The 26,685-nt window shown below is 51.0% G+C and overlaps 9 protein-coding genes across 9 annotated transcripts; 5 read left to right on the forward strand and 4 right to left on the reverse strand.

The window, feature by feature from the left end:
- Positions 1-104: 104 nt before the first annotated feature.
- On the reverse strand, positions 105-1,779 carry PHATRDRAFT_54560 (predicted protein; the record flags this gene model as incomplete). The annotated part of the gene is made up of 1 exon (XM_002180898.1): positions 105-1,779. The coding sequence occupies exon 1, from the start codon at positions 1,683-1,685 to the stop codon at positions 105-107; it is 1,581 nt and encodes a 526-aa protein (XP_002180934.1). The 5' UTR covers positions 1,686-1,779.
- An 843-nt stretch (positions 1,780-2,622) lies between these two features.
- Positions 2,623-3,096, forward strand: PHATRDRAFT_13005 (glutathione peroxidase; the record flags this gene model as incomplete). Its single annotated transcript, XM_002180703.1, has 1 exon — positions 2,623-3,096. A coding segment is annotated over one exon (474 nt), but the record flags the coding sequence as incomplete, so codon positions are not given.
- Positions 3,097-3,883: 787 nt separating this feature from the next.
- PHATRDRAFT_46339 (predicted protein) lies at positions 3,884-5,000 on the forward strand (the record flags this gene model as incomplete). Its single annotated transcript, XM_002180704.1, has 1 exon — positions 3,884-5,000. The coding sequence occupies one exon, from the start codon at positions 3,884-3,886 to the stop codon at positions 4,853-4,855; it is 972 nt and encodes a 323-aa protein (XP_002180740.1). The 3' UTR covers positions 4,856-5,000.
- A 1,159-nt stretch (positions 5,001-6,159) lies between these two features.
- PHATRDRAFT_231 (predicted protein) lies at positions 6,160-9,353 on the reverse strand (the record flags this gene model as incomplete). Its single annotated transcript, XM_002180899.1, has 5 exons — positions 6,160-7,120; positions 7,222-8,256; positions 8,359-9,038; positions 9,085-9,119; positions 9,155-9,353. Coding segments are annotated over 5 exons (2,910 nt in total), but the record flags the coding sequence as incomplete, so codon positions are not given.
- Positions 9,354-10,751: 1,398 nt separating this feature from the next.
- Positions 10,752-11,576, forward strand: PHATRDRAFT_36276 (predicted protein; the record flags this gene model as incomplete). Its single annotated transcript, XM_002180705.1, has 1 exon — positions 10,752-11,576. One exon carries the CDS (start codon positions 10,752-10,754, stop codon positions 11,574-11,576), a length of 825 nt encoding a protein of 274 aa, XP_002180741.1.
- Positions 11,577-11,604: 28 nt separating this feature from the next.
- Positions 11,605-14,583, reverse strand: PHATRDRAFT_46341 (predicted protein; the record flags this gene model as incomplete). The annotated part of the gene is made up of 1 exon (XM_002180900.1): positions 11,605-14,583. One exon carries the CDS (start codon positions 14,581-14,583, stop codon positions 11,737-11,739), a length of 2,847 nt encoding a protein of 948 aa, XP_002180936.1. The 3' UTR covers positions 11,605-11,736.
- Positions 14,584-15,509: 926 nt separating this feature from the next.
- On the forward strand, positions 15,510-16,466 carry PHATRDRAFT_46342 (predicted protein; the record flags this gene model as incomplete). The annotated part of the gene is made up of 1 exon (XM_002180706.1): positions 15,510-16,466. The coding sequence occupies exon 1, from the start codon at positions 15,564-15,566 to the stop codon at positions 16,464-16,466; it is 903 nt and encodes a 300-aa protein (XP_002180742.1). The 5' UTR covers positions 15,510-15,563.
- Positions 16,467-16,780: 314 nt separating this feature from the next.
- PHATRDRAFT_46343 (predicted protein) lies at positions 16,781-17,632 on the reverse strand. The gene has a single exon (XM_002180901.1). It carries the CDS (start codon positions 17,553-17,555, stop codon positions 17,022-17,024), a length of 534 nt encoding a protein of 177 aa, XP_002180937.1. The 5' UTR covers positions 17,556-17,632; the 3' UTR covers positions 16,781-17,021.
- A 6,985-nt stretch (positions 17,633-24,617) lies between these two features.
- Positions 24,618-26,321, forward strand: PHATRDRAFT_46344 (predicted protein). Its single transcript, XM_002180707.1, has one exon. The coding sequence runs from the start codon at positions 24,846-24,848 to the stop codon at positions 26,295-26,297; it is 1,452 nt and encodes a 483-aa protein (XP_002180743.1). The 5' UTR covers positions 24,618-24,845; the 3' UTR covers positions 26,298-26,321.
- Positions 26,322-26,685: the final 364 nt, after the last annotated feature.

The following is a 26,685-nucleotide window of genomic DNA, read 5'->3' on the forward strand; positions in this document are numbered from 1 at the left end:
CGATGGACACGCCGTAGCGGTTGCGAGGTGAGACAGCCGTCAATTATTGTCCTTATCTTGGGACTAGGCAATATGATTACGGCAGCTGGGTCTTTGTGATGCTACTACACAGCGGCGGGTATGGTCGCGTCGTCCTTGCTACGGCGACTTTCTTGTATTCTATCTTCGTCTTGATCCATCGGTAATCTTTCCGTGGTTTCTCTCCTCGCGTTGATGGCTTTGAGTGACTTACTCCTTGACGTTAGCGTTGCGTGTCCGGGAATGTCCACAAAAAAGAAGATTGCGCTCGATGCCATGGCAACCGCCCCCATGACCTTAAAGGCTTGCAGATACGATAAACTATGAAAGGCCAAGGCAAAGCATACACCACCGACGTTGCCACCGAGTCCTACAATTCCAGCAATCGATCCGGCGACCGCCGGGTTGACGTACGGTACAATGCCAAAGATGGCACCTTCCGTCGCGTTCACGCAGCTGCTCAAGAGAATCAACAACGGTACCGCACTGGTCAACGTGTCGGCGTACCCGAAAGCAATAATGGAGGCGCCCTGAATCACAATAGCGATACAGCCCCAACTTAGTCGACCCCACATGCCCCAGTGCTGATTCATAAGGTCACTGACGATACCGCCGCATGCGCGGGCGTAAAGATTGGTCAATCCAAAGATGCTGGCCAAGGCTGCGGCTGACGACGTCGAAGCACCGAATTCGTCGCGAAAGTACAGCGAAGCGGCGTTGTTGAAAGTGATTTCGACGCCAAAGGAGCAGGCGTAGGCCACCGCGAGCAGCCAAGCGTTTCGGGACGTTGTCCCACTCATCATGGTGGAATGGTGCAAATCCATGGTCCCGTTGCGTTTCATTTCACGGTAGTATCCCAATGGAGCGTCGTCGGACGATTTAACTATAACGATTGCCACGGCAATCGCAAAGACGGCCGGTACGACAAAGACAAACCTCCACGCCTCATCATTGCCAGACGCTTCTTTCAAGAAGGGATACAAGCCGGTACCAAGTAACACTTGAATGACTCCACCACCTGAATTACCCCAACCAGCGACAATTGCGTTCGCTGTTCCAATAATTTCCTGACAAAACATTTGTCCCATCCAGTACTGTGCCATGACAAAAGCACTACCGGCAATTCCGGTTCCAAACCGGACCGCACAAAGTCCGGCAAAGGAGCGTACAGTCCCTGTCAGTGCGGTGGGGATAGACGATAGAATCAAGACGACCGCCATTGGCAAACGCGCTCCGTAAAAATCGCAGGCCGGTCCTACTACGAATCTCGACAAAATCGTGGCGACGTCGGAGCAAATGGTGGACAACCAGAGTTGGGACCGCGACAGCGATAATTCCTCGCCAATAATACCCAAAAATGGAGAAACGGAAAACCACATGCCAAAGGCAGCGAAAAAGGAAATCGTTGCGCAGTAAAACGCGCGCATATGCGGTCGTTGAGACGACAGCAATCTGATCTCTAGAGCTCGATCACTTCGGTCCTTGTCTACCCTCACATTGTAGTTGCTGTACCGCGGAAGTATCGATGACAGGTGTATGCTGTTTGCTGATGCGATCGGGACGGTTTCAGCGGCTGTCAGGCGTTCTCCGCTGAGAACTTCGCGGGAAGACTCTGCTCTGGAAGCAGCCGTCTGCTCGGCTGTTGGGGAGGCAGCCGCTGAGGCCATCGCGAAGGTATTGTGGGTCGGATGCGGATCCGAGTAATTTTATCAGTTCTTCGCAATAAGTTAGCCGACGTCGATAAGAATGCGTCTATTGTTGTCACCTCGCTCGTGCTTGTATCGGGAAGGAACAATATCCCGAAAATCAACCAGAAAATAGTGAAAGGTTTTCCAGGCGAACTGGCAGGTCTTTAAATTGTACGTACTGTGGTCTCTGCTTCGCTTGCGATCTACAAGTCTAGGTGTCGGTACGTGTGCGTGCGCCTTTCGAAAAAGTGCATCCAGTCGCGTAATGTGAATGAAGTCTATCATGGAAGCCCGTGTATTCTGGATCAATGCAAGAATAAACCATGGGAGCCTTGTCACTCTTCCCAATGTGGAAGCAGAACTTGCCCCGAAGGCGAGTCGAAAAAGACGTCGAGAATGTGAGCGCCTCAACCCGTCCGGCGCGAAACAATTATGGTTTTACAGAGAATGAAGTACCGGTATATCGCACACGGTTTCGTCCGACTTTTATAGATGACGCATATTTCAGGAGTCAATCCGTTCTTGGATGCCAAATCAAATAACGAGAAACAAGGATTGACAGTGAACGCGTCTCGCTACCCTACCCCGTCACCGCGAAATGACCGCAACGTACCACACTCCGAGAACGAATCATTCCTCGCGGACGAGGATTATCTTGAGGAACCAAAAGATTCCACAGGTTATCACAAAACAATCTTGGGAACGACCCACGGGAAGAATGCGTGCGCTACTGCTCTTGCTGTGCCTCCTCTTCCTCACCCGGGCGAATGCTGTGCGAGCCGATCGGAACGATTCGTGTGAAGCTTGGGCGAATCAGGGAGAATGCGAGGCCAATCAGCCCTACATGCTAGTCCACTGTGCCACGTCTTGTGATGCTGTCGCCAAAGCCGCTTCCGAGGGCTTGGACGGTATCGAGTCCTTTTTCGATCTTTCTGCCAAAGACATTGACGGCAACGCCATAGCGTTCGAGTCCTTTCGTGGCAAAGTCACGGTTTTGACCAATGTAGCCTCGTACTGTGGCTACACAGAGTCGCACTACCGCGGTCTCGTTGAGCTTTGGTCAGTCATGAGTGACAAAGCCGTGGAGATTCTTGCATTTCCCTGTAATCAATTTGGTGCCCAAGAGCCCGAAGAGGCCGACAAAATTAAGGATTTTGCGTCGAGCAAGGGTGTTCGCTTTCGAATTATGGAAAAAATCAACGTGAATGGCCCAAATGCCCATCAGGTATACAAGTACCTCAAAGCTCAAGCGGGTCCACCCACAATTAATTGGAATTTCGGAACGTATTTTGTCGTCGGCCCCGATGGAGTAGTCGAATCACACAGCGGTGTTGGACCTATGGAGCTACGAGATGTCGTCGATGAATTATTGGAAAAGGAGGAGTTGTAGAATTGGAGTTATCTAAAAAGACGGTCGCAGTGCGAAGAATAAGTGTGTATTTAGAAGAAGCAAAAGTGTTTTCGATTAACGTAAACTCTAAATTGTCTCGTCTAGAGGCACGTCGCCACCTTCCGACACGTAAGAATATCGATTGAGCTCAAACCTATACCAAGAGACAGAGCGTACTTCGCGGAAGTAATACTCCGCCAACCCTGCAGAATCTACATTTTACAATTTTGGGCATATTCAGCGAAAAATAGTGATCTCGTAAATACGCGTTTGCTTTTAACCTACAATTCCCCTCGTCAAGAGCCGGGTCCATTTTCGAGACCCGGTCCAGGCCGTCACTTCTGGTACTTTGAGCCAACAAAATCGTCAGCAGTTGGCCAGCAGGTTTCGGCCTTTTACTGACCGTAATGGGTATTATGGTAAACTTATTGCGTTCTACTCTTAGAAAGTTGTACGGGTGCTTACTTACGGCGGATGTATTTACGGGGTCGAATATTTAAGATTTAAACGAATTAAAAGTCCTTTACATTTGACGACCGTACCATTTCTCTCAGGATCTGTTTGCCAATTACAGAGATACAATTTTGAGAAGATGTCGCACTCGAGACCGAAAAACCGTGACGACCGATTCACTGTCAGCCGAGAACAGTCATTATTTTGTTTCGAATCGAGTCCATCACAAGAATTGACAGTGATCTTAACTGTAAAATAGCCCGCAGCGACGTTTCTTACAGTTAGGTCGGTGGTTCCAAATCACTTTGGACCATATAGTTTCTATTGTATCAGTATGCCATCCCCATTCCTGCAACGCCAGGCTATAGACGATTCGCTCAAGGTATTCTACATAAACTTGACTGTCTTGGACGCTACCGAGGCTGTCGTCGACAAGGTCCACAACATTATGCACGGACGACGACTTCACATGCCCGCTCCCAAAGCCTGGCGTAAAGCTTGGACCAAAACCGTCGCGAAACGAGCCGCCAGGCACGTGTCGCGCAAACACGTGGCGAAGCTTTTGGCTCGCAAGATTCCACCCAGATTGATCCGGACCATGAACAAACGTGGCCTTTCGGTATGGGCGGAAACCGTCTTTTGCGATCACGCTTTTGTTGTCGTCCAAGTCCAAGTACACCACGTTGATCCAGTTGTCTTTGCCGAAAGTGGCGTGAAGAATCAATTAGAAAAAGAGCTAAAGCAAAGAAAAGAAGTCGATGAGAGGCTCAAGTCCCGTCTAGAGCACAAAGATAGCTTCTCCGCTTCTTCCAGTTGTAGTATCAGTAGCGACCCAGACAGCGATAACGAGGGTATCGACAGTGATGACGACAGTGTCAGCGGGAACCAATGGATGGAGGCCCAAAAAGAGGCCTTGCATGCACAATCCGACAATCCCTTCATCGTAGGCAAGTACGAAACATGCCCGGTACTACCCGCTCGCGTCACGTATCAATCGAGATTGGCCTGGTGGATGGATTGGATTCTATCTTGGTTGAGTCCAGCTTACCGACATCGAATGGAATCGCGATATTTGCCCAACCTAATTCAGCGACAGCTTACTGGACAAACCCAACGTATTTTGCGCAAACGACTTCGGGGGAGGAAGATAATTACGGATTTACAAGTGCTACTAGAAGAATCCCAGGCGCGATATTTTTTCAATCACCTCAAAGTGGTCCGCCACAAGAAGCCGCACGATATGGACGATGGCGAAACGGAAAGTGATACGTCGGATTTCGCGGAAGCATTTACGGGTCTTGCGTAGTTGAAAGCGAATTTTCTACAGATAGTTTGAATTTTCTACAGAGTGATCGTAGCATTCGTGGGGACTACCTTACTGGTACTCCCACAGTGGAGCACACAACATAGACGCATCTTGAAAGTGTAAATTATAATATTGTCTTGAGGGCATTACTCCAACTTCGGTCGCTTGAGCAAAGGTTCGTCTGCTTCGTCTTCCGTCTCCTCGCCATCGTCCCCAAGCATTGATTTGCTATCGTCCGGTTTCGGGGACGTGTTGCGGCTGTCCGCTATACTATTGGTGCCGTCGCCGCTATTCTTTTCTGCTTCCCAAAGCAATTCATCCTCAGCAGCGTGCTTTTCCCATCCGGGGGGTCTATCATCTTCAGGGAGATACTTGTAGTAACGGGGACGGAGGTAAAAGACAAACGCGCGTCCCGGACCTTTTCGTGTCACCTCCGGGACGCAATCTGGTCGATCCTTGGTTGTAATTTCGGAAAGCTTCAAGGTGACCTGACGATTCGAAATTGTTGGATTATCCTCCAAAAACTGGTTGATTAGCTTGGCTCTCTCCAAAGTCCCATACGCTGAAATACGTCGGCAGAAATCTGGGAAGACCTCATCAGGAATACTCATTCGTTTATTTCCTTGAGAGGTAACGCGCGGCTTGAGCTGACCGTTGGCCAGTTTCATCATTGCCGTTTGCCTGGAAAGACTGGGGCTGGACTCTACTTTCATAGAGTGTCCAGAGTCTATCTTACGTTTCTTATTCTTCTTCTTATCGGCATGTTTCTCAGGATGTTCCGCGGCTTCTTTCAATAACCGCCTGCGAGCCTCCAGTCGTTTCGAACAGAGCTTGGTGTTGGATGTTGTGCACGCATCACAAACTCCACAGGGAGGAATCCTCAATACGGCCATATTGATGCGAGCTTCAGTCTCGACACCTTCTTTCACAGCTTGCACACCGACATCATCTTTCGGTGTGGTCGGGCCACCAGCTTTAAGAGTAATGCTACTGTAGTTGACGTACTGGTCCCCACGAAAAATTCCTTCTTTGGTCTCCTCGGCAACAGCTAAACAGTTTTGCATCTGTACTTCAATCTCTCGGAAGCGGGTAATGGATGCGTTGCGGTCTCGGAGCCTCTCGGTCATTATTTGTCGGGCGTCTTCTGACAAGGTTCCCAAGGGAGGTGGGACTTCTCCATTCATTTGAGCTTCGCGAAATTGAACGTCGTAAAAATCCATTTCTTTGATTGCATCCAGGGCCTTCTGCGCAGCGACGACATTCGCCGGCCTCTTATTCTTTAGTGCCTTCTCACGAGCTTCGAGTTCCTTTTCCATTTGCCTCATTCGGTAATCGCAGCGCTTCCCAATTGCCTGTACTGTCATACCTTGGGTTGAATGCTGAAATTTGAGACGTCCATCAGTGCGAATCTCCTCGCGGACGGAATCCCAATTACCGTATCCGTGTTTGTCGACGGCAGATAGCAGTGCTCGATCCTGCTCTAGAGCAAAGGGAGTGGTTCCTTTATTAGCAAAGACCATATCATCTCTAGGGTTTTCAAAAGTGTTAACGAACTTTGCGAGGAGAGACTTGAGTTTCTTTTGCTTCGCCAGCTTCTTTTCCCCTCGGTCGATATTACCAACGAGGCGTTCCCACTCGCTTTCGAGTTCAGTCGGTCCATAGGCCCAAAATGATTTACTGTAAGCAGCGATTTCGACTTCTGGCATGTCCAACTCGTTGGCGATGCCACTGATGTCATCACGCCCATACTTCGCAGCTGCCTTGACAAAGGCGTAATATTGACTTCTACTCCAGTCCCCAAATCCTTCAGCCAAGAGCTCTAGCTTTTCTTGTCCCAGCTCGTCGGGTAACAACGTCCTCTTCCGTTCCATAAACTCTTTCGGTGGAAGCTCACCAGCCTCTCTAAGCGCAGCGTAAGTCTCGAACTCAAGCCTTCCCAAGTCCAAGAGGCGTTCGCGATTGTAAAAATGATGGTCTTCCATTTGTGGAATACGTAGACATTTAGGTAGTTTGATCCGGCGATTATTTACCACCATTGACTTCTTCGATATGATGATAGGATTATAGCTCGTGGGAGGCGGTCGGCGTTCTCGCTTTCCCATTGAATCTGCAGCTAGCATGCGGAGATGATCGCGTAGATCTTTGTCACTGTAATCCACGCCCTCGAACGTCTGCGCTGATATTCCCCCGTCCAGGCGAAAGTCCAGAAGATCGCCTTTGTCCCGTGTCTGGATCTTTTCGGCAAGCTCCTTGGTCTTGGCCGCTCTGAAAGACGAAGAAAAGAAAAGATGAAACTGTGTCAGAAGATTCTCCGGCATCCTTCGCGTCCGCTTGTGGTACTCTCAACCCGACCTGCTACCACGTACCCACGCTCCAAAATCACGTCAATATCGTCATCGGTGATTGTAGACTCTTCGGATCGAAAGACCGTATCCGCACCAAATCGAACGGCGGCCATGATTTCGTCCTTGGTCACCTTGTCTTGATCTTTCAGTCGCCCTTGCTGCACAACCATTGCGTCCAGCTTGAGCTTTTGCTGAGCGCGTTCCACAATCTTTTCTTCAACAGTATTCTCAGAGACCAAACGAAACACATTGACTGGTTTCTTTTGTCCAAGGCGATGACAGCGATCCTGGGCTTGCAAGTCTTGTTGTGGGTTCCAGTCCGAATCATACAAGATGCACGTGTCGGCTGTCTGCAGGTTAATTCCGAGACCTCCCGCACGGGTCGACAACAAGAAACAAAACTTATCGGTGCCTTCCCGATTAAATTCGTCAATGGAGCTCTCGCGGTCATCGTAATTGGTGTTGCCGTCAATGCGACAATATTGGTATCCACGCATAACCATAAAATCCTCAAGAATATCGAGCACGCGCGTCATTTGAGTAAAGATCAAAACACGGCTCCCACGGCTCTTCAATCGCTTGAGTAGCTTGTCGACCATGCTCAACTTTCCACAATTCTCGACCAAATGCTCTCCAAGTGGATCCAAAGTCCGGTCTTCGACTCCTTCGAACAAATACGGGTGACCGCAGCACTTCCGCAACTGCATGACAATGTTGAGAACGGCGGTTCTGTTCTTGCCCGAGACTTTGCCCGTGATACTATCCAAATCACGCAAGAGGAGCTTTTTGTAGAGCTGTTTCTGGATTTTGGACATTCCAACCATGAGAATGGTTTCCGTTTTCGGTGGCAACCCTTTGGCCACATCAGCTTTCAGACGACGCAACATGAACGGACGTAAAATCTTGTGCAACTGCGAAATCATGTTCTTTTTGGCTTCTTCATCGTCAATTTCCAGATCAAACCATTCGTCAAATTGGTCCGCCGACGAAAAGATATCGGGCAACAAGAAATTGAGCAAAGCCCAAAGCTCGTGGAGGTTGTTCTGTAACGGAGTGCTGTAGGTAAAAATTGGTGTGAAAATACAGAGGTGTGAGAAAACCGTAACGCCACGCTTCTACAACTCCAGCAACGCCAAAAATTAAACGACCAGCACGTACCCCGTCAAGAGCAAGCGATTCGACGTCCGGAACGACCGAACCGTCTTGCTGAACATGGAAGCATCGTTCTTGAGTCGGTGGGCTTCGTCGATTACGAGGTATTTCCACGTGAACTTCTGCAAAGTTTTGCGTTCCGCGTTGGCGACTTCGTAGGTAGTTACGCAGACATCCCAGGGACGCGGTGTGTCGGTATTGTCGTCGATCAATTCGCCCGATCCGTCCATAATTTGTCGATCCGGTCGACGACCATCGTGCGTGGCTGCTTCGTTGTGAAACATGTTGTCAATCATATATTCCCTTTCTTCCCGCGAGCCGTGGAACTTGATGGCCCGAAGCGACGGGCACCAACGTTTAAGTTCGTTCATCCAATTGGAAAGCGTAGATTTGGGGACACAGATCAGATGTGGTCCCTGTATGCGTAGAAATTCCCAGTGATACGCAAGGACGGAAATGGATTGCAAGGTCTTCCCCAAACCCATTTCGTCAGCGAGAATCCCGTTCAGCCCTTTTTCGGAAAGATGAATCATCCAGTTCAAAGCTTCGAGCTGGTAGGGCTTCAGGGTACCAAACTTGATCGAAGTGGGTTGCTTGGTCAAAAAGACGTGTCCGACTTCTGTTTCGTCGGCTTCTTCCTCTTCATTCGAGTCGTCGTTGGACTCGGCCCCGTGTCGATGGTGTGCCTTGTTAGAGCTCGGCGACGCGGTGGACGTGCGCTTTTTTTTCGACTTTGCCGCGGCGGCCGCGGTCTCCTGGTCTTTGGCCTCGTCCGGTCCCTGCGGAATGGCACCGGATCCACCCTGCAGTTTCGCAAAAATGGAACTCTGCTGCAACAGATATTCCAAGCGCGCTTGTGCCTTGCGAGCTTCTTCCTTGTCGAGTTTCCGGTGTTTGTTGGCCAAAGCCTGTTCCGCTTGCCGTTTCTTGGCGCGTCGTTCTTCCGTTTCCTGTCGTTGTTCTTCCCGCACTCGCTCCCGCTCGGCGCGCACTTCCGGATCGAGATTTTCCAACTGCTGGATCCGTCGACGTTCGCGTTCGGCTTCCTTGTCTTCGCGTTCCGTTTCGATGCGCTGCCGGGCGCCCCGCGAGGCGTGGCCTTCGCCGTCCTGTACGGTGAGGGCGGCCCGGCGGGCCTCGACTTCCGCAGCCGCCGCCGCGTCCGCCTCGGCCGATTCGTTGTCGAAGCGCTCGCGGTCCCGGGCTTCCGACTCCAAGTACGGCGCTTTGATCGATGACGACATGGTCTTCCAACGTGCCGATAACTGCACAGAGTCCACAGGAATAAGAGCGGGGTCAGTCAAGGAGGAGAGTCACATATCCACCGAGACAAAGATTGGGTACCGGCCGCAGTCCACGAGTCGTTGGGACCCGTTATTGAGGCACCGTCGGGGGTGTGCCTTGACGACAACAACAACAACAACAACAACAACAACAACAATATCTACTCACCTCCGTCATGGCGTCTCCCATCGAGGCCGTGGGTCCCAACTGAGCCCGTACTTTGGAGAGTTGATCTCCTTGATAGAACAAAAAGGCCGACTTGGCCTTGCGCACGTGGGGCGCCATGCTCTGTCTAGTACAGGAAAAACAATACTAGCGCAACACAGACTGAATCACTCTATCTATTCCACGTCCTCGCACAAGACTGCTACTTCACCGCTTTCGTTTTCTCTGGATATTCCCGCCACTGCAGTGTGCACACTACTAGTACTGACTTATAGTGAAACAAACGAAACAGTCTAGAGTCAACCCAGTGCAAAATGAAAGCAATCCCACCGACGGTACGCAAGCCTAACATTCACGACGACATTGGAGGCGTCGGCCCGGGCACTGCCGACCGAACGGGGCCTCGCAAGTCTCCCTCACACCCAACAATCTCCCCGCCGCAACTCCCGACCAAAGCCACGGCGTGGCTCGAGACCGAGACTGTATCAAGGCGGAATCACACCGTGAAACTCACAGGAATTAGTGTAACCCTAATTATTAGAGAGTCGATAGACTAGGGATTCTGCCGTTCTCTGTGCGACATGTGTAGAGCCAATCGTATGCAATAGAAACCTAACCTACGATCCATTGAAACCCTAGAGAACGACCCTGCTAATCGGGGTTCCCAATCGACTTTTGTAGAACGGCTGAAAAGTTCCTATCTTTGCAGTATGGTGTACTTTTTTGCGCCTATTCGAGCTAGCTAAAGGGTGTGGTGTAGTCATGAGAACACACAGGAACACACATATCACGACTGCTCGACATCACTCCGGAGAGGGATCCCTCGGGAGCGTTGTCTCTGCTTGCCATCGAAGTATCCTTCCCTCCTTCTGCACCATCTAATTAGAGGTCCAAGCACAGGTTGTCCAATCTCAGTTCCACAGATCTACAGTCATTCATTGATTGGTTCCATGACGCTTCCAGTACTGGCGCGATCCGAAACGGCTTTGTCCTACGCGGGTTTGCTGTTGACCGGTATCACCCTCGTCTGGAAAACGGTCGGGCTGTCCGTTATCCCCGGCTTTGACGCCATTTGGGGATCCTCACAATATCCCCAACGCGGCGATCGATTTCCCAACTCGTCGGCGACTTTTTCCTTCTCCTGGGATGCTTATTATCTCCTCTTGTATGGAATCATTGGTTGCTACGCCCAATGGAACGCCCTGCAACTAACAACTAGTCAGACGACCTGGAAAAGCACTGAAACGGGGACGCCTATAAGGGGACGGAAGCAAACTACCGCGACGGCTCGACAAGCGCGCAAGTACGGCATTTTCCACGTAATCATGGGCGTCCACCATACCGTTTGGAGTTGCACGCGATCCTGGGGGCGGTTGGGGCTGGAACGGTTTCAACTTCCACTCAATTACGGCTACCTGCCCTTCACCGCCGGTTCCTTGTGCTGCACCTACCACGGATGGAAATTGACACAAACCAAGGCTGGTACCGGTAACGAGGACCAGACGACACCGTTGGACGAAACGATTCGTCACAAAACACTGTTGGACACTGCCTCGATCCTCTCCTGTATTCCACTCTTTTGCTTTTTACCACTCAACTGGTTTCCTAATATAGAGCGGAACCGTACATTTGAGCGGAACGTGTGGATGGCCACCGTCTGGGCGCCCGGATGCTTGTTTGCCTACGATGCCATATATCACTACTATTACTCCTCCAACTCCGATCCGAATCACAGCCGAAGTAACGAAACAAACAAAGAATCGAAATTGGAGTAGCGAAGAGGCCTTTTTCACGAAAGAATGATTTTTGAATGGGTATTTCGTTTTCCTATGGACGGTTTGGCAAACTGATCCATGGATCGGAATAAGAAAAAATTGCCACAACGACCATTCCATAATTGAAAGAACCTGTACGTAGACTTTGAACAGGCTACCGTCACGTCAGATGTAACTCGCTTCCTGGAATCGCGGCATTACCCCGTGTTGACTTGTCAGTAGTTCGGTATAGCCTTTCCTCCCCTTTAATGATTCCATCTTCTTCAACATCCCCCCAGTCGTTTCGACCCAAACGCCTCGGCCGTCGTCGACTTCGTTGCTCTTGCATGCTTTGTGACACTCTCTCATCGCGACTGATCAAGTCCACATCCGCCAAGACTTGCGTTTGTTCCAGCCACGTTTCCATGGTCGTAGCATCTCCTAGAGCGGCCACGAGCGGCGCAAACAGGCTGTGAAATTCCAACGGTGACAAGGCAAACAAGGCATCGGCGCCCTCGACAATTAAATCGTGCTCGCCCACGAAATATAGTGTTTCAAAGGCGACGGCCCGAAATGCCTTACGGGCGCGTCTGGGGACACACCATTTGTCGGCCACGGCCTTGAGACGAAGGATGGTGACGGTCATGGAGTTGTCTTTTATTTCAATCGCGTTCTGATAACCGGCAATGTCGGTCGCAATTATTTCGGCAAACCGTTCCTGTACCAACGCGCGCAAGGCAAAGGACGGTTTTAGCAGGCTTTGGGATCGACGGCGCAGCGCGTGGTGTTGTGCGTGGAGTGGCTGCTTCGACGTTACGGACAAGAATTCCGAATCGGGACCGTACCGCACATCCCTATCACTTCCGTGTACGGTACGTAAGACGTCTTTCATTGTAGACAGAGTCGAGCCGCGAGGGCGGGACACGGTGCCGTCACTCGTTTCGGATCGACCATCCTCCAGCTCCTGATCCTCGTCGACCAGCTCATCTCCCTCGGAGTGAGTACTGTACGCCAAACTGTTGCGCAGGACAAGCTCACGACGAGTCTCCGCCGGATCCTCTTGAGCTTCCGGAGATCCAAACAGGTGTCGACGAGACTCCGAGTCGACCGACAAACCGGCGCTATTATCGGCGGTCGAATCCTCACAGTCTTCGCCGTCATTGTCCTTATAGACCACCGCCTTTCCGGCTTCGACTGATTGCGTAGGGACGGTATCAAAACCTCGCCTCCGTCGTCGATGTTGTGACACTGTTTCTTTCGCTAGCGCAATTGATTCCTTCAAAGCCAAATCGTGACTCTCACCATTGTGACCGTGGTCGTTCTCGATATCACGCAATTGTTGTCCCCTCATCGCCCGCGCGAGAGCGGCTTGCCGTTCACGCGCCGCCTGGCGCTTGGTCTGTACCAGGTCTTGTCGTAGGGCTCGTTCAATCCGGGAAATGTTGGTGTCGGACAGTCGAATGTAAAAGGCTGCCACCTTGGCCAAGAAGACGCTCATGAACCCCACCGAAAAGGGCAACCACAAGGTACAGAACCAAATGGCGGCTGGGTTGGTGGGATAGTAGTCGCCAAAGCCCACCGTGGTGAGCGACACGACGGCAAAATAGAGGGCTTCCGGCCAGGTCCAGGATTCCAACACGCCAATGACAACGGCTCCAATGAGAACGAGTCCAGTCATGGGGAAAATGACCGACAAGCTCCGACCGAATTCGTCTTGGCGAAAGTAGCGGTAGGCTCGCCGTAGCATGGCCGTCACGGAATCCCAGACCGAGCTGGAATATTCCCACACCATATCGGACGAGAAACTCTCGCTCCGTGTCTCGTGGTGGTGGAGGCTCGGGGGGTCCTGGTTGTGGCGCTGGTCACGGACAATGCCGTCCCGGTCCGGCATTTGTGCGTTGCGACGGTTGCCTTCGTCGGCGGCCGCGTGTTGCGCCCGAGCCGCTTCCAAGGCCACGCATTGGTAGACTTGCGCCACCATGATGGTCAGGGTGGCAATACCGACAAAAATGTACGCGACGGTGTAAAGTTGAAAGGCGGCTGTTTCGGGATGCTGCAAGTGCCCGTAGCCTACCGTCGTAATGGTGTATACGCTAAAAAGTAGGGCCTCTTCCAGACTCCAAAAGGGAGCTTGGCGCAAAAAGAAAATAGTCCCGAGGGTCAGGAGTACGAGCATGAAGATGACGCTGCACAGTGCGGATTGTCGTACGGAATAGTAGCGAGCGCTGTAGCCGACTTGTAGTGATTCCAAAGCACGTTCGTAGTCCTGATCCAGACGCTGACAGAGGGCCAAATCCTGAGCCGACAACACGATTGACGGGAGGCGGGAGCGGGGATTGTCCATGGACCCACGTTGGTCAGCTCGTCGTTGCGAATTTTGCAAATGGTCGAAATCGTCGTCGAGACTCCAGTTACCCGTGACGGTGTCATCGTCTACGGGGGACCAGGCCGTCGATTGGTCGTGACGCTGCGCTGGACGCAACTGGATGATCGACGGCTCCACGACAGTCGTAACGTTTGGTCTAGGTCGACGACGGCGCTGTGCGAGTCGACGTGGTGATGCTTTGTGACGCAAAGCCGGTCCGGTCTTGCCGGCTGTCTCCCGTTCGTCCGAACTCGTGTACGGCGGCGGTTCGGACAAGGACGAGTCCGTTGATGGTCTGCGTCGTACCGATGCGTCTCGATCGCCTTCTACCACAGTCTCACGGATTTCATTCGACGGTGCGTACGGATGCGAGAGTTCCACCGTGACGAGTTCTGATTCTTGCGTCGATTGTGTGGTTGCATTCACCGTCAGCTTGTGTTGGGGCGCGTTGCGATGATCGTCAGAAGTAACACTGGTGGATTCTGGTACCCCCGTCACGGCTCGACTAGTAGTAATAGTGTTATTAGTAGTAGCGGTAGTAGTAGCAACGACGGGAGCATTCGATAAGGGTAGAGGAGCAGTGCTGGCTTGGTGTGTCTTGGGATCCAGCTCGGGATTCTTAAACTGCCGCGGATAATTCCGAGTTGGGTTGGGCTTGTCCATCCTTGCGGTGAAAGAGGGCGTGTGCTTCAGGCAGTCACGTCTCTTTCCAACGCAGTAGTATTAGTAGTAGGACTTGTGAGAGACAGGCAACCTCGGAGGGCGTGCTACAACCAGACTCGCCGAGCTTGCTGTGTGTGGAAAGAGCGTCTCTCTCTTTCCGTTTCGTTCCTGCACGGTCCAATCAGATCGTGTATACAGACACGACAACAACACCAAATTGCGCTCTACCGACCAAACGTTCGTGTGCCGTGGCGAAACTGGTTGGAATACGCACTGTTTACCAGGCAAAACGGGTTCCGACGTTGTGTCTCGCCATGGTCAAGGAACTTCCCACGTCCGATACCGTGTCGCGCGTGTTTCGTGTTCGTCGCCATGCCGGAACACATGTATGTACCCAACAGTAACTGCAAATCGAATTAAATTCCAAATTCCTGTCGTCCCACCGCCAGATTCCCTCTAGCTAGAGAGGGTCCCTTTTCCGATCGAGTCGGTCCGCGGATTTTCCCCGACGGAACGAACGGGCGGGGCGGCGAAACCGCACTCTATCGCCACGTACCGCCCGGTAGTCTTTCTACGTCGGATTCCAATTTCGCACTCGACTAGCAGCGACACGTTCTTCGCGGACGCGCGCCCGGCGTGGCGCGTTGATTTCTACAGCTACCGTTGGAACGGCGGTGATGTGGATGGCCTAGGAACGGCAGCGTGTACCACGAAACCAGATCTCCCATTGGACCATTCAAAGTCTCTCTACCTGCTCGCTCGCTACCCTACGGAAATGAGTTCACCCTGATTTCCTACCTACCTACCTACCACCAAACACTCCGAACATTCAGCGAAAACAGGCCCAAACGCAAACCAACGCGCGGGCGACAACGGCACACAACAAGGCGGCACCAAACTCCCAACACAACCCCCGAAAAAAAGAGGTATAGCCAGCCATCTCCTCCCCCCTTTGGGACACACCTCCGTACTTCTGCACTATGAACTACACTCTCACTACCACGACGCAAGACTTCTTCGTCGTGCAACGTTGTTGGTTCGATGGCCCCCACGTCAATCCCCCCATTGATTTCCTTCGCTTGCTCACGTTGCCGCAAGCCGAAGCCGTCGCGCTCCAGTCGGCCCACGCCTACGCCGCCCTTCGACAAGCCGTCGTACGCACCATACTCGTGCCACCCTCGTCCCAGCGCGGCAGTGCTTACGCCTACGCTGCCGCCGGGAACCTCTTTTGGGTCCGCAAAGTCGTCGCCACCGTCGCGACGCAGTCCGCTCGCGTCCCAAGCAACCCTAGGAATACCGATGCGGCTAGGGCAGATCCCCCCACCGCCCTGCCGCCGTCGATTCACGCCGTACTCACCAAGGGTGTCATTGGTGGGACCGGCAACGTCAATTCCCGTCGGGGATCGGAAGTGGAAACCGGACGCGTCTTTGTGGGACCTTCCAGCGTCGTCTCGCAGTGGGCGCTACACACCGCACAGTCCCTCCGGCATTTGCCCGATACCTACGTGACGTCCCTATTGCCGGGACTTCCGGAAACATCGTACCCATACACGGAGATGGCGCCATCCGAATCCGTACTGCTGCAAGGCTGGCCGGATCTGGCAACCTGGTATCCGGCTGGCCACCCACCGGGGCACTCAGCCAACCAACACCAACATCCACCAGTAGTACAGCGGACGCACCAGTCCGACCATTCTAGTCACGGTATGGAGACGGACGAACCCACCGAACGCGTCAAACGCAACGAAAACGAAGGCTGGATTGAACTCGATGTCGTTCGCCCCGCCAAGCGACAATGCTACACCCACACGGCCACAACTTTTGGTAACGCTACCAATAGTACCATCAACGGTTGGCCGATTGTGGATTCTCGCATGACATAGTCCTCCGGGACGCCACCGCGGTTTGACACCAATCGCCACTAACGAGAGAGAGGGGGGGGTCGGGTGGCGCTGGTCCTTGTCGTCCTCGGCTGACCAAGGGAAAACACCAGACAGATAAGAAACGGCACGACACGGGGACGCCGATCTGTTTTCGGGGGTACAATATCTGCTCGTGTCCGTCTCGTTGCGCTACACTCACTGTAAACATTTAGGCTTATCGTCATTGAACACGACAACACTGTTTCAACGTCCTACGCACTAGGACAACTGCGGAGGCTCTTTCCTTGAAATTAGTGAATCTAGAATGAGGACTTTTATTCAGTCAAAAGAGTATACGTAACACTTGCGTTGTGATGATTGACACTGGCCAATAAACCATCCTATGAAACAACGGACTTGAAAATCTACGATTAACAGTAAGGAGGCTGGCAAGTTTTTTCATTAGCAGTAAATAGCGCCAGGGTACGATTACATAGACATGTCTATCATTCATAGCATTTAGAATGGGACGCATCCGAGTTTGTCACAGTACCCATGCGTAGGGAGTATAGCGTTTCACGCCAGACCCTCGCGTGGTTCGTCGACGACCCCGGTTCCTGGGACACGATGAAACTCGACGACGAATTGAACATCATCCGTCAAAGGTTTGACTTGGTGCTTGACGGTGGGTTCGACAATCCCACGTCCGTCGGGACCTTCCAGAACAATCTTTAGTGGCGTGCCGCCCGATTCAGTACCCTCCACTTCGTTGTGGATTTGATATTCGAGTTGGCCTTGGGTGACCCGAATCATGCCCCAAGTACCGGCTTTGGTTGTGTGTGACTTCAAAAGGCCTTTGGGAATTTTGTCGGCAGTGAAGACGCCCTGTTTCGGCACCTGAGAATACTTCACCACGTTCGATGGTAGCGTTTGCATGCCAGAAGAAGAGGCGGCGGATCCCATTCTGACTCGGCTGTCGACGAAGCAATGGCGTGGCGAGCTCCCACAACTCAATATGGAAGGTCTGGTAAAAGCGGACAAGGGCTCGAGAAGTGTGCACAGAAACAGTAAAACAACGAGAGCAAAGCCGGGTGTCAATCTGCTGGGCATGCTATATCTGCGAAGGATGATGTTACAACTAGGTTTGCGTCGTGCGCATGAGTTGTGAGCAAGTTCGTAAGGGATCCTGATCTGTTTGTAGCGAGTCGGGTTGTTCTCATTGTTACCCCGTTCGCAAAAGATACCCTGACAGGACTGTTCGTCGATCTTCTTCCGAGGACACCAACAAGGCCTATTTAGAAAAACCCCACGTCAAGCGTCTGTCATATGTACGTTAGACTAAGACTGGTCTGCCCAGGCAGATAATGGTATAATTTGTGTTTTGCTCTGTTTCGTAACTACACTAGTGATCTTGTGCTATTCTAGTGCGATTCTAGTCGGTTATCGTTGCAGTTTTCTAGTTTATCAGACCCAATTCGTTCTGTACCCCTGTGGGATCAAAGGTATAAGTTTGTTGTGATTGTCTGGGTGTTTGTGAGTGTTTTGACGGAAGCGCCGAGGCCGAATGTGCCTGGGGAGGCAAGCATAATACCTGGCTCTTCATGTTGTTGTCGAGTCGCCGACGCCTGCAGAGGCCTAGAACATACTGACGGTATCTCGTAATGGTCCACGTGGTAGTCGTGTCGATCGGATACTGGGTTTCTCGTCTGCAATAGCGGCTTGAAACAAGGCACTCCCCATGGTTGGACGCTTCCATGGAGCTTCTTCTACCGAAGCTTTACTCAACGCTCTAGCCCGAGCGGCATCCTAAGCTTGGATGTTAAGTAGGATCTGTTTTCGAACATCCACTTACCAATTGTTAATATCGGACCTCGTACCAAGTGGTATTTGCTGCTCCTCCACTCTTGCTATCAAATGTGTATATATATACCACAATGGGTATTTTAGTTATTGACCCGGCAATCAGGCCGGCTATCACTATTTAAGCGTATGCGAACCAAATATTTGCAAAACTCGTAGCCAGTGATCAAAGGAAACTATTGTTGTTCCCGTGATGCCAAGCCGACCTCGCTAACACATGCTCAACTCGAAACTCTTTTCGAAGTTCCTTCCCGCCCTCAGGAAGAAAGTGAAAAGTTCACCATGGCCGCAGCTCTCGCTCAAGTCCGTAACGCCCTCCAGGCGATTGGTATTGTCGACGCGTCTCATCGCGACGCCATTACCGAATCTATTACTTCCGTCGAGGACTTCGTGTTCTTAACGGACAAGTTCATCAAGGATATGTGCAACACCCTCCGTCGTCCCGGGGGGACCGTTCCAAATCCCAACGCCGCTCAGCCAGGCGCCCCAGCGGTGATTCCCCGCTCCGGTGTCGCCATTTCTCCAACGGCTGAAGAGCGTTTGATCTTGCTCGGATATTATATCCGCCACCTCAAGCGTACCTCTCGTCCGATCCCAGGCCAGTTCGTTGCGGCTCGAGTCCTCTCCATGGCGGAGATTAAACGCCGTGAGGAGGAAGACAAGACTCTGTCGAAGGATGCCACGGCTCCTTCCATGATTGATGACCTCAAGAAGATCCGCGAAGCCTTCGAGAATATCGAAGATTATCTCTCCAAGGTCCGTGGAACTACTGGCGTTCCTTTGCGCCATGTGATCCGCGACGACGACGAAGTCCCGGACGATCCGGACAACATGTACCCAAGTGTTCTCGATGAAATGATCGCTCGTTGCCCGCATGATGGCGAAGACTTTGCCGCAGATAACAATCAAGTTTGGTCCGTAATCCGGGCTTGTACCCATGGGGGTCCTGCCTGGAGCTGGGTTTCTGCTCACGCTCGTTCTCGTAACGGTCGTGCAGCTTGGTTGGCCCTCCGTTCTCATTACCTTGGGCCGACTAACCAATCAAAGATCATGAACAAGGCCGAGGGAGACCTCGAAAACAAGTTTTATAGCGGTGAGCGCCGAAACTTTTCTTTCGAGCGTTTTGCCGAGATTCATCAGCAAGCCCACACCGATCTCGACGAGTTCGGTGAGCCATTGACCGAAGCTGCCAAGGTCCGCAAGTTTTTGAAGCGCATTAAAGCCCCGTCTCTCGAATCGGCAATTGCGACCGTTCGTGCCACTACAGCGTTGAAAAATGATTTTGAAGCTACTGTCAATTATTTGAGTGAGTTTATTGACGAACAGAACCAGGCCCAGGTTCGTAACATTTCTTCTGCTTCTACAGGCCACAGTGGTCGCGGTAACGGCCGAGGTGGTCGCGGCGGGAGAGGTGGCCGCGGTGGTCGCGGCGGTCGTCATGGTCGCGGCGGTCGCGGTAGAGGAAAAGGTAAACCGTTTAACAACGGCTCGACAAGCGGTATGACCGACCGCTACTACTCTTTCGAGGAGTATGAGTCCATGAATGCGGAACAGCGTCGCCATGTGCACACTTTGCGCCAAAATGGTAATGGTGACCGTCGTCGCAATGCGTCTGCTGTTGATACTTCCAATGACACGGATCGAAATACTCGTCCTCGTCATGATGACAACACAACTTTGTCTTCTAACACTTCTGCTGGCAAGAATATGTCCCAGCGAAATGTTTCTGTTGTGTCTACTCGCCCTGTTGTGTCTGTCCAATCGGTTGGTACGGGCCATCTGTCTCGCTCCGACTTGGATTCGCATGCCGATACGTGTTGTGTCGGTCGACATGCTTTTGTGTTTGAAGAAACTCATCGTACCGTCGACGTGAGCCCCTTTCTATCCACGCTCGGACGTGCCCGTTCTGTGCCCATTGTGTCCGCTGCTGTTGCTTACGACCACCCGCACACGTACGAAACTTTTATTTTGGTTTTCAATCAGGCTTTGCATTTTCCAAAAATGGAACACAACCTGATCAATCCAAACCAGCTTCGTATCGATGATGTCGAGGTGGATGAGTGCCCAAAGTTTTTGACTCGCAAGCCCACGGAGTCCTCACACTCCATCTTCTTCCCCAGCGAAAATGTTCGTCTGCCTTTGATGCTTGATGGCGTCATTTCGTATTTGCCCTCTCGCAAGCCCCGTCGCGAAGAGTTTGATACTTGTACTCACCTCGTCATGACGTACGACAATCCTGTGTGGGACCCTCATTCTTTGGAATTTTCCCGTCAGGAGGAGCATTGCACCAATACCCGTGGTCTGGTTGTTCCGAGTAAATCCCGTCGTACTGTCCGTGCTGTTACAAGTGTTGTTACGACAACATGTGCCCTTGCCGAGACCTTGTCGTCCGTCTCCACTTCGTTGGATGACGCTCGTTTTGTGACTTCCGTACAGAATACTGTTGTCATTGGCTCTGCCCAATCGTCAAACCATCGTTACATAGTCAGCCCTGAGGAGTTGGCTCATCGTTGGAACATTGGCTTGGCTACTGCCAAACGTACCCTACGCGTCACCACACAGCGCGGTGTAAAGAACATTATCAATCGTGCTCTCGTGCAACGCGTCAAACCGGTTACTTCGCAGCTACGATTCCGTCATCTTCGAACGAATTTGTACACTGACACCATGTTTTCTAAGCTTAAATCATTGCGTGGAAATACGTGTGCCCAAGTCTTTGTCAATGACATTGACTGGACACGCGCTTACCCCATGAAATCTAAAGCCGAAGCCCATGAAGCGTTGGATCTGTTGTTCCATCGCGAAGGTGTCCCAGCTGCAGTCATATCGGATGGTGCGAAGGAACTCACCCATGGCGAGTTCCGTCGAAAGGTGCGCTCAGCTGGCGCCCATGCATTAGAGATCGAGCCTTACTCTCCCTGGTTGAACCGTGCCGAAACAGCGATTAAGGCGCTGAAACGAATGACAAATACAGCAATGACAAAGTCAGGAGCCCCACTGTGTTTGTGGGATATGTGTTTGGAATTACAAGGCCATATTCGGTCTTCCATTGCTCACGACATCTATGCTTTGAATGATGATGTGCCTAACACGGCAGTTTCCGGCGATGCGTCGGATATTTCCCATTTGTGTGAATTGTCGTGGTATGAATGGCTTTGGTATCATGATCCGGTAGACTTCCCGGAAGACAAGCGCAAGCTTAATCGATGGCTTGGACCGTCTCATGATATTGGACATGTAATGTGTGCTCGTGTTCTTGCTGCAAATGGACAAATACTTGCTCGTACTACTTACTCCCCACTGTCTGTTGCCGATCACAACTCAGCGTCTGTAAAGAAACGGCAGCTAGAGTTTGATGAGTCAATTAAGACAGAGTTTGGCAATCCAGATCGTGTTCCGGTATTTATTGGCGACCCCGATGAGTTTGAACCTTATTCGGATGACTCGACGGGGGACGAAGCTACCATGCCGGAAGCCGACGACTATGACCATGATGCATTCGATCAATATATCAATGCTGAAGTATTACTCCCTGTAGGGGACACTCTTTTGACCGGCAAAGTTATTGCTCGTAAAAAGGACCGCGACGGCAACCCGGTTGGCCGTTCGAACGCAAATCCTATCCTCGACTCTCGTGTCCTTGAGGTACAGTTTAATGATGGTGTTGTCAAAGAGTTTGCTGCTAACGTTATTGCCGAGCACATCTATTCTCAGGTTGACAATGAAGGACGTTGCCATCTTATTTTAGATGAGATTGTTGATCACCGGAAGGATGGCTCTGCCGTTGCTCCCGACGACCTTTATGTCACTGATCGTAATGGCAACCAGCATATGCGACGTACCACCAAGGGATGGAAACTGTCCGTACAGTGGAAAGATGGATCCGTCTCTTGGTTGCCGCTTAAAGATCTGAAAGAATCTAACCCTGTCGAAGTCGCTGAGTATGCCGTTGCAAACAAGTTGGTCCACGAGCCTGCCTTTGCGTGGTGGGTTCCCCACACTCTTCGTAAGCGAGATACCATTGTCTCTGCTGTGAAAACTCGTTATCAAAAGCGAACGCACAAGTTTGGTATACGTATTCCCAAAACCGTTCGCGAAGCTCTCGAAATTGACAGGGACACTAACACTTCGTTATGGGCCGACGCAATCAAAAAGGAAATGAAAAATGTCATGCCGGCCTTCAAGATCCTTGATCCTGGAGCCACTGAGCCTGTCGGTCACACTCGTATTCCCTGTCACATGATTTTCGATGTGAAAATGGACTTCACTCGCAAAGCCCGACTCGTCGCCGGGGGACATGTAACGGATCCTCCAAGCTCAATCACCTATGCCAGTGTCGTCTCACGCGATAGTGTCCGTCTTGCCTTCCTTGTTGCTGCTCTTAATGACCTGGACATCCTTGGTGCCGATGCCCAAAATGCGTATTTGAACGCACCTGTCCGTGAAAAGGTTTACACCGTCTGTGGTCCTGAGTTTGGACCGTCATGCGAGAATCAGTATGCGATCATCGTTCGAGCTTTGTATGGTTTAAAGTCCAGTGGTGCTGCTTGGCGCGCTCATCTGGCCTCGACAATGCAGGAACTTAACTTCATTTCGTGCCTGGCTGATCCAGATGTGTGGCTTCGTCCAGCTCAAAAGGCCGACGGTACGGAACATTATGAATATGTGTTGATTTATACTGACGACTTTCTTTGTATCAGTTCAGATCCGAAAAGTATCCTAGATTCTATTGGAAAGCATTTTAAGTTGAAGCCGGATTCAATCAAGCCCCCTGATCATTATCTAGGAGCTAATATTGCGCCATTCTCGTTGCCGGATAATCCGACAAAAGAGCGATGGTCAATGAGTTCTACGGATTACGTTAAACAAGCCGTGAAAAATGTTGAACGAGATCTACATGAAATCGGAAGGGCGTTAAGCAATCGTGCTTCGTCTCCGATGTCGACCAGTTATCGCCCCGAGTTAGATGTTTCTTCTATTCTCGATCCTGATCGCGCTAATTATTTTCAGTCACTGATTGGAGTATTACGATGGGCAGTTGAACTTGGTCGAATTGACATCATGTGCGAAGTGTCTATGTTGTCCTCGTTTCTTGCGATGCCGCGCGAGGGACACTTACCTGCTGTTTTCAATGTCTTTGCTTATTTGAAATCTCACAATCGGTCACGCTTGGTTTTCGATGATACTTATGCTGTGATCAACAACCAATTTAAGGAAAATGTGGACTGGACGGACTTTTACGGTGATGTTAAGGAACCGATTCCTCCAAATGCACCGCAACCTCGCGGTAAGGCCGTTGAAATTACAACGTTTGTTGACGCTGACCATGCGGGAGACCGTGTTACTCGTCGTTCTCGTACAGGTGTTTTGATTTATGTGAATCGCGCTCCGATTATGTGGTTTTCTAAGCGCCAGAATTCAGTCGAGACCTCTACTTTTGGAAGCGAGTTTGTTGCACTTAAGACCGCTACTGAGATGATTCAAGGTCTACGATATAAGCTACGTATGATGGGTATTCCTATCGACGGTGCTGCAAGAGTCTTGTGCGACAATATGTCTGTGGTTTATAATACTACAGCTCCGGAGTCGATGTTGAAGAAGAAGAGTAATGCCATTGCATATCACTTTGTTCGTGAATGTGTTGCCGCGAAAGTTATCAAGATTGCGTATGAACCTACGGATACGAATTTGGCTGATGTTCTTACAAAGGTCCAGCCTGCTCCGAAACGTCAAGAACTCATACGGCAAATTTTGTGGTGACATTGGTTTATTGAAGGGTTTGCCGACTTTCCCGTTCTCGACCGTCATTCTGGTTGGGACAAATTGCATTGCATTTGTTATATTGCATGCAGCGTCGTGTGTGTGTGCCTCTATTTTTCCCGTTGTGGTTTTGAGGGGACACATCGTCCTATGTGTGTCATAGTTCCAATGTGAGGGGACTAGAAAAACCCCACGTCAAGCGTCTGTCATATGTACGTTAGACTAAGACTGGTCTGCCCAGGCAGATAATGGTATAATTTGTGTTTTGCTCTGTTTCGTAACTACACTAGTGATCTTGTGCTATTCTAGTGCGATTCTAGTCGGTTATCGTTGCAGTTTTCTATATTCTCGGACACGGCACGTTCATGTAGCATTGCGCAAGGCACGTTCAGACGTTCCATATGTCTGATGTGACAAAACGCCTGATTGTTCAAAATGAGATGTGTTTGAAAGTGAGATACCTAGCTAGAACACGTGTACATGGTAGTGTAGACCAAAGGCAGAGGAACAAACAACAGAGGGTTCTTTCGATATGCTTACTGTTAATTACAGTTCGCTTTTTGACGGTGAACTTCATTTCTAAATTTATTCTGCGTTTCGGAATTGTCAAGGAGGAACCAAAAATCGCATGGCTACAAGGCGAGACCGGATTGACGATTCCGTTTTGGAAAAACCAAATCGACTCGCGGATTGGCATCCTTCGTCGTGAACACGTGCTCTTTTACATCGTCACAGAAAGTCACATCCAAGGTCATGTCTTGAAAGAAACAATAGCAACAGATGGTGTACAAAAATAGGAAGCGGCAGTTTAGGATCGAGACGTCATATGGAGCAATGATTTCGGTGGCGAGGGTCTTCGTTCTTTTTATGAGTGGCAGTCGAGCTGTTACGGAAACACACGATCGGACGCGTTGTTCCAGTACCCTCCGGAAGGATGAGTTTGATTGGGATGCCTGGCAAATTGGCACCGGGAAGCCGTACGCTGCTGTCGTCGAAAGCAACGGCAAACGTGACGCTTCCTTCCTCGATGGAACCTGTTTTGCCGACCGTGGTTGGAACATCTTGCCGTCCATTGCCACCTTACGGTCTATCAAGGTCGAATCACCCAAAGGTGAGGCAAGTGTCGTTGATGCAACAACCCTTCACGTCGATGGACATTCCGTTCGTGGTCGCATGGCACTGCTACGCTATCTCATCGAGGAATGGGAAGATTCGTTGTTTTTCCCTAAGCTCAATCTTCAGCCGGACGTCGCCATTTGGGGATCCAGTGGGTCGACCAACGAGTATCACTGGTTGTGGGCGTACGGCGCCCAACTTGACTGGCAGCAGCGCTCAGGCCGATTGGCGATCGGTAAAGACGAACCGGATGATGGCGATCATATTTCGGTACGTTCCTGGTGGGGCTACATGAACTACTGTTTCTCCGTGGCCGTCCTCCTGGGCGCCATCGAAGCCACCAACAGCATTCAAACAATCGACGACGTCCAAGAAACAGCAGTAACTGTTGAATTAGATGCGGATAGTCAACGATTGATGGAAGAAGACTATGCCGTTCGGGATTGTGTCACATACTGGCGCGACTTTTTCCAATGCGAGTATCCCAACTATCAAACGCGAATACGCGACGCCACGAAGCAGTTGGACGAGAAGCCCATAACTACCAATAACATCAAGGAAGAAGACTTCCAACGGCTACGCTTTGAATTTCAAAAAGAAGTGTGGAAGGTACATACGAAAGTGATCGAGCGCGCGGCTTCTTCCGCAAGGTCCAAACAGCTTTTGAATGTTTTGCCCAAAGCAGAGCAGCAATTTGGACTTGGCTGGTCGCGTATGGTGGATATATTGGCAGCGTCCGTCTTTCCGACCGATTTGGTGACCTTGATCGAGGACGGAAGCGGCTTTCTGCCTTACAATATTACTATGACCACGGCCCTTGGGCAAAACACTCCTAAGGTTGTGATTGAAAACCCTGCGAGCTACCGAGATCCCCATACACGGAGAAACTTAGTGGCACAGTCGCAACAGCGTTCGATTGACACGACGCATCAATTGGTGCTTTTACCCGACTGGGCTTTGTCCACAATGGTACACTTCTGGAGTCGCGTTGTGCGTCAGCCATGGATCAGTCGGGAAATGCCTGCTCGAGTCAATCGTTTGGTCCACGGATCAGTGAAGGTCAAACTAAAAGAGCTTTTCAGGGTGTTAGTTCTTTTCGTCAAGCCAAAAATCTAAGAAATAGTTCACACCATTTCAAGGGCTGCCAGCACTCAACGGTTTTGCAATGAGATCGGATAAGGGTGACGTGTGCAAGAGCCAGCTGCAATTTGTAGATCTAGAGAGGCAGGCGAGTTCATATCATCCTCATCTAACATACAGCTACAAGAGCATTCGCGTCTTGAATGGCCTTCTCGCTCGCTTCGAAACAACTGTTTCAAAATCTATCCTGCTGGCTGAATGGTATGATTCAGGCGCAACCATCTTTTCTAGCAGTAACAATTACATGGAGAAGCAATATTAGAAGGGTCAAGCAGCGAGTCCTGCGAAGGGCTCTGTTTGGCAAGGAGATGTACGCAAGTTGTTGTGGCCGACGGAATATCGCCCACGTGATTGGACGTCGATC

Source organism: Phaeodactylum tricornutum, chromosome 10 (assembly GCF_000150955.2).
Source record: "Phaeodactylum tricornutum CCAP 1055/1 chromosome 10, whole genome shotgun sequence".
Classification (NCBI taxonomy): domain Eukaryota; phylum Bacillariophyta; class Bacillariophyceae; order Surirellales; family Neidiaceae; genus Phaeodactylum; species Phaeodactylum tricornutum.